General features: G+C 38.0%; 1 protein-coding gene across 1 annotated transcript; it reads right to left on the minus strand.

Moving 5' to 3' along the window:
* Positions 1 to 796: 796 nt before the first annotated feature.
* Positions 797 to 7,067, minus strand: LOX (lysyl oxidase). Its single transcript, XM_009871593.1, has 5 exons — positions 6,964 to 7,067; positions 5,538 to 5,675; positions 3,193 to 3,349; positions 1,081 to 1,176; positions 797 to 916 (listed from the first exon to the last, which is right to left on the minus strand). The coding sequence occupies exons 1-5, from the start codon at positions 7,011 to 7,013 to the stop codon at positions 797 to 799; spliced, it is 561 nt and encodes a 186-aa protein (XP_009869895.1). The 5' UTR covers positions 7,014 to 7,067.
* Positions 7,068 to 7,187: the final 120 nt, after the last annotated feature.

The following is a 7,187-nucleotide window of genomic DNA, read 5'->3' on the forward strand; positions in this document are numbered from 1 at the left end:
ACTCTTGTGTCACAAAAGACTAATTGCTTTTTGTGTGTGTGTCTCAAAGACAGAAGCTAAAGTAGATACACCGTGAGAACATTAATTAAGTGAATTTGCCTTTTTGGAGGGAAAAAACCACATGATTGTAGCACTATTTAAGCTTTCAGAGAACTAAATTCTAAATGGAGTGTGGAGGAACTGTTTTGGGAGGGGTAGCTGCTTTGTCAGCAGCTGCAGCCAAGTAACATACATGTGTGGGATTTTGCATAGTATCTTCAGAGCTCTGTAACTGCTCAACAGTTCTGTGTGGATGCCGTAAATGGGTATTGAATGAGCACAGAAAGGTTGTAGTGCAAATACAAAGAAGTCGAGAGCCAGAGGTAGCGATCTAGCAGCCCAGACAGTAGCAGCAATTTTGGAAGTGCTATATATCCTGACGGATGCTTGCAAGAGCAAAATTCTCACTTACAATTGTTTTTCAAGCCTAAATATTTTTTAAAAAATCTATGCTAGCCTTAGAGAAATAGTTTAATTACTGGAAGTCAGGATTTGAAAGCTATGCACTTGTGAACCTTAAAACAATGTTCCCATCATTCTCACCAAAAAAGACCTTTGAAAAGTGCTATCTGAATTTTGAATGAATGCAATAGATCATGAAAACCAAGAAACAGTATACTGAAAAAAAAACTGCTATCACTAGAATTAATGGTGGGAGAGTTTTTTTCAATATAAAGTAAATCTCTAAACTTTATAAATCTGTTTGTCAACTTTAGTACTAAGAACATAAACCAGTTGCAAAGACAAAGGAATATACTTACGGTGAAATTGTACAGCCAGAGGCATATGCATGGTGGCCTGTATAGCGTATATCACAGCGTACTATATTGTTGGAGTAATCAGATTCAGGCACCAAATAGCTGGGGTTTACACTCACCTTAAGGGGAGAAAGCACAGTGTTGTCTACATCCAGGTTTGAGTTGATAATGTACATTCAAAAGGACATATGCATATGATTTGCTTTCTTTAAAAAAAAACCCAAACAAACCAAACAAAAACAAACAAAAACTACCCAAACTTCCCCACTCCCAATACCCTTACCTTCAAAATGTAATTTCCAGGTTTTACATCTGTAATATCAATCCACTGGCAATCTATATCAGCATTGTAAGTGTCATAGCAGCCAGGGCTCAGTCCCTTAAAAAGGAAATAAAGACGAGTGTCAAAAAAATCACTAGGAATAGTAACATGCTAGACATTAGGGACACTCAGACTAAAGTTCACTGAATCATCACATTTCACTACCCTTTTCTCTACCCTTTTGAATGAGGCAACTTCTTGTGATAAATGTGCTCTGCCAAAGTGCCATCTTTGAACAGTCCTGTCTAGGGCCATTTACACATTAAGTTTTGCATGGAAACAGTGTCTCTTCAGGTAAATAATGACACAAGAATCTGAGAGAACTGAAAATGAAGCCTTTCTTCCAGATGAATCTTTTCTGAAGAATTCTTTGCTGTTAGCAACATTAGTAAGAATCTCTGTATATTAATTATTAGTGGTTCAAATGTGGTGTCTTTAACTGTGACCAATACATTTTGGTCTAGACAAAGTTGATCTGTTCTGGCAATAAACAGAGTGCACAAAACCCAAGTCCTACAGGAATTCCCTCTTGACCCAGCTTGTGATCAGCTCAGACTCTCGCTTGTATGTGCCAAGTCTGAGGCTGGAGGAAATTTTTACAGTCCAATTACAAAAAACCCTGAAATATGGGCTTCCAGTGGAAATGCTGACACAGCCAGGATTGTAGTCACACAAATACTCCAGCTGTAAAATATATATGTTGCTTAGTTAGAAGTCATAGCCTACAGAAGGAGAAAAGATATTTATAAAACTTCTTCAAAGCCTTTATGTATTGCAGATCATTCATTATATTTAAAATTCACATGTAGACACGTCAGCCAATGAAGCATACCTGTCATTTCTCTGCGATAAAATAACTACCTCCTAGAATAAGGGATACAAGTATACATATAAGTATGGCCACAGTGAGTTAAACCACAATCCATCAAGCTCAGTGCCATGTCTCTGACAATGGACAGCAGCAGATACTTGAGGGGAAAAGAACATAAAAAATGGGATGTGTAATGTCCTTTAACCAGGCAAATTCCTTCCACTAGGCATTCAACTGTATTCAGGACATGAAGTACCATCAGATTTTTGTTTTTAATAGCCCCCATGACTTTGTCTAATCTTTTTTTAAGCCACAGAGATATTTTTTGTCTCTGCAACATCCTATAGCAAGGAATTTAATACTTTATTCATGTGTCAAAAGAGCACTCCCCTCTGTTTTAAAGCTGTTTCCTGACAGTTCTTTTGGATGCCCTTACACCCTTGTGCTGTGAGAAAACTCAATATTCACAATTTCCTCTTTCCATCCAGGACCACTCAAGATTTGGTATCGTTTCTGGTTTTCCAAATGGAATAGTCTGAAATCTTTTAGTGTGTTAACCATACCACACTGCTGATCATCCTTGTTCTCCTGTGGTTGGTTGGTTTGTGGTTTTTTAAGCTTTTCTGTAGCAGTTCTGCGAGGTGGTGACCACACCTCCATGCAATATTCAAGATAAGATTCTACAATGGATTGGTATTATACCATAAAGGTACATATTGTTTTTCATCTATTCCCTTAATAAGCTCTAACACCTTGCTTTGTGTATTTGTATAGGGCCACAGCTGCCATGCTCTTTAACTGTCTTCCATAGGTGCATAACACTTATGCTGTGTCGTACTGCCAGACAGCAGCTATAGGTATTAAGGGAATTAGGCACCTTGCGCCCTCATGCTCTGCAAGGGAGAAAATACCAGCTGTAAACACTGGGACCAGCCAAGGACATCACCGAGCAGTTTGTAGGGGGTGAGTGCTGACCTTATCTTGATTTCCCTAGGTAACAAGAACTTGTGGTATGGTTTAATATAGCTCAGTTACTAGTGATGCTATGCTAATGAGTGTCCCCACGTTTTAATGAGATACCCACATCAAGCAGCACATGGGTAAATTGTAAGTCTCCAAGATGCTATCCTGGCATCCTTGATGGAGAATTTTGGTGCTACTTAGGGCATCAGATAATTTAGAGCATCAGATGATTGGTAGTAAATATCCAAAGATAAATTAGAGGTGGAAAAGAAATGGTCTGTCTTTAAAATGGCTCTTACCTGCGTGTGAGCTGTACACGCATACCGTCTATAATATCCATAATCACAGGAGGTATCTTCAAGACAGAAACTTGCTTTATGTCCTTCGGCAACTTTTCTGTGTGAGCTTGCATCCAACAAGTCATAGTGGCTAAATTCATCCATGCTGTGATAATGTCTGTTTAAACATAGATACATTATTATCAAAGACAGATCGGATCTTGTTAATGTACCCCTATTAGATCTACCTTCTCTTAGATCTGGTGAAAACTTATTTATTACACAGAAATGTGTGTGTTATTACTGGCAATTCAATTAATTTTATTTTCATTATTCTAATTTTCAATGACTATAAAAGTGCCATCTTCTATAAATAAATAATAGATGTTAATTTGGTAAGGGAACGGCTTCATAGCAGCACTGTTTTTCCAAAATTTCCTGTTCATCCCCTTTCCAATAACAGTAGTATTACGTAGTTCATATTTGAACTTAAAACTGCTTTTAGCCAGAGTTTCGCTAGGAATGCTTACCTTACATACTGTAAATTCCAGGGAAGCTTGCTACTTGCTAGCAAAACCCCAATTTACTTTCATATATACATTTCCCTCAATTAGTTTAACACATTCATAACATTAGTGAAAACAAAATCTGCATAAAGAAACCATCTTCTGTGTACTGGCAACACAGGTCTCATCTGATGTCACCAATTTTTGCAGTCTATGCTTAACGTAGTCTCTATTTCAGAAGTGTGTAAGCTTCTGGTCTGGGCACAGTGATGCATTTTTCTTGCTCTCACACAAAGTCAGTTCTAGCTCTTACTGTGGACTTGAACAACTATTATTCTTGTAATTTCACTTTTTCCAAACACATGGAAATCTAAACTTGTAGTATCTACCTGCACTTTGTCTGTGCAGCATTTGCCTGCTGTTACTTATGAATGCTTTTTAAGATGTATATGAAAAAGATAAACAGAATTAAAATATACTATTACAGTGAAGAGGAGCACACAAGTTTCACAAGCATGCACGCTAAGAACTCTAAAACTGGTCCACAGATGATGATGACTAACACCGAAGTCTGATGGCTAGCCAAACTAACTGGCAGTTGTAGTTCGTTCCCAAATGAGCTTGTTTTCACTTCCATGGAAATGATCACAAGAAATGCATTTTTTTGTAGGCAATGTATTTTCTGTCCAAGAACTGAATCAATGTCAGAGACACTTTGCATCTGGATAGTGATGGCTGGGCTCTTGTGGCTGAGTAAGAAACTGCTCTTCTGCAAATGTAAGCTTTCAATTGCTCTCTATCCATTTCATCCATTTATCAACTTTGAAAGCACCATACTTGGTTTTGGTGGTGGGACTTCTTATTTTAATTTTAATTTAGCTTTTTGATCTTTACAAGGTATATAAACTAGTAATATCAGTGGGTTTTTTAAAAAAAAATTGTTCTGATACTGATTTTTCATTCAAAGCTTAAAGCCTCTGAAGCTAGAGAAAAGTATTCCATTGACTCCAGGGGCCTTTAGATCAAGCCCACATTACACATTTAAGTTTTTTTATTAGAATGACATTGTATCGCTTTTGCATCCTAACAGCAGAATGGTATCTTGAAGAAGGAAGGCATGCTTTCTAGTATTTCACAATTGCTCCTGCTATGAAATAGTGAAAATCAGAACAAACCTGCAAACTGTTGCACGTCAGTTTTCTGGAAAGGTATAAGTTTGCAGTGACATCTGCTTCCAAAATGTGGAAATATGTTCCGTAACATTTGCTTTGCCATATTCCCAGAAATTTTGCTATTTCTAGAGCAATGCTGCTATGTGAAAGTATCATGATATGGTAAGGATATTGATAATGGAATGAGTCAACTCAGTATCTTCTCTTTTCCATATTGACCAGACCGTGTCTTATCAAGATAAATTCAGGTCAAGATGTATGGGTCAATGTTTGCAATGATATATTATAGAGCATACGCTAGTAAATGTACATTTAAGGGTTTGCATAATTATTTTAACATGACTGGAACTTTCATTTATTGGTTCCACTTAAACATAACTGGACTATAACCTGTGTAAAATATACTTAATGGGAGAAGGTGCCACTATCAAGACTGATTTGAGACTTGTCTTTATAATGAATTTATACTGCTATGAGTTTTATACTTATAGATGCTTCATATCCATGTTGCTTTCATGTGGTTATATAAAGAATAATTGCCACCACCAAAAAATTCATCAGACAGAAAAAGGCTAAAGCTTCCCCACAGCTTCCTCCCAGTTCACTGCAGTTTTAAGAAATGTCACCTTGTAAGTGACGATGTGTTAGTGAAAAAGATAGAAGGTACCATACTAAGTGCTTCACTCACTGGTGACAGCTGTGCCACTCCCATGAATAACGGGGTCTGCTGGGAAGAAAATCTGACGTCCCTTGATTTTTGACTCTCTGAGGGAATCTCAGGAGCACCCTGTTGTCATAGTCTCTAACGTCTGCTCGGTAAGCTGAGCTGTACCAATGCAAAAAGAAAGCCGTAAGTATATGCAAGAAATACTTTTAAAAACACTTTATATTGTTTCAGAAGTAACTGATAGACCTTTCCAGCCCTCTTAAAGCTTATGCACTGGAGACCCACAAGAATGCCACATGGTGTGCTCAGGAGTGCCTGGTGTCAGACCAAGAGTTGAGTAAGATTCAGATCTGCTTCTAATAATATGAAAGAGGAATTTGACCACGGACTCTCTGCCTCCCTCTCTGAAGCAGATCACCGTTTAGCTGTAAGAATACTCTAGTACCAAAAATATATTTTCATTAGTTGCTGTTAACCAAAATAACTCACTGTATAAGTAAGATCACACAATAGATACTTGTTTCAGTTGTAAAATATATGCCTCAGACTATATTTTCCTGTTTCGCATAGCTATTATCTACAGTTTTTTAAATACTGGAATACTTCATTCAATGGATAGCCAGTAAGAACATTTCAGTTAACCTTCCCTGTAAAGTTAGCATAAAAAATACTGCTTATTATGCCATGTTTTATTTTTCCAGCAAATAAAGAAAGAGCATGACCCTTGAAACAGTCTGACATCAATTAATGATGCTGGTAAATAAATAAATCTGTTTTGCATGATAAGGTATCAAACAAGTTAAAATGGTTAAAGACAGACGTGCTGATTTCTTTCCAAACAAAACAGGAAAAATCCCTCTGCCAACTGGACAGGACCTTACTTCATAGCAAAGCTGTTATTTCAACCCTTTAAAAGACTCTGAAACACTTTTGAGGGAAATTTTAGTCTTAAGAGACTTTACAAGGCATAGGCCCAGAAACTATTAGCATGTCATACTTTTAATAGTAAGTTGTGCTGGTGAAGAACAGGTTTGGTTTTGTTTTGTTTGGTTTGTTTTGTTTTTAACTGGAGTAGAATATTGTCTGGCTGGATTAGAGGAGGGAGATGGAGATGATCAGATTCAAGCAGGGTTTTTTAGGTGCCTCCATCTTGCAAAATTCAGGTATGTTCAAATGAGCCTAGTAATAGAAATGCGCAATGTTAACTTGTCACAAAATACCCATTCTTCAAAGAATCTGTAGACTGTCTCTCTGATATGGTGGTATTGTTCTCTTATGTAAAAACCCTACCATCTGCCACAGGCTTAGCAAAAGGTTACAAAACGAGCTATGTTTGTTCAGGCTCTTCAAACCTCACTTTTCTCCACCGTGTCCTCAGGTACTCTGTGGTGGGTGCAGGAGCACACGAACCCAGAGTGAACAGGCAAAAACTGGGGTGATGCCCTACCTTGCCAGGCAGTTCTCCTCGGCAGCACATCTCAGGTTATACATGGACATCCTCTGGACATATGTGGACGCCTGGATGTAATAGGGATCCGGGACTAAGTCAGGGAGACCTGCAGTTCATCAAACCAACCACATTACAGCAAGATCAAACCAGGACACGTCTGCAAACACTTGGCCTCCATCCCGATCGTTTGGGGCCGTCGTTTTGCTACGGACCCCTGCCCC

This window comes from Apaloderma vittatum, unplaced genomic scaffold (assembly GCF_000703405.1).
Source record: "Apaloderma vittatum isolate BGI_N311 unplaced genomic scaffold, ASM70340v1 scaffold45336, whole genome shotgun sequence".
Lineage (NCBI taxonomy): Eukaryota > Metazoa > Chordata > Aves > Trogoniformes > Trogonidae > Apaloderma > Apaloderma vittatum.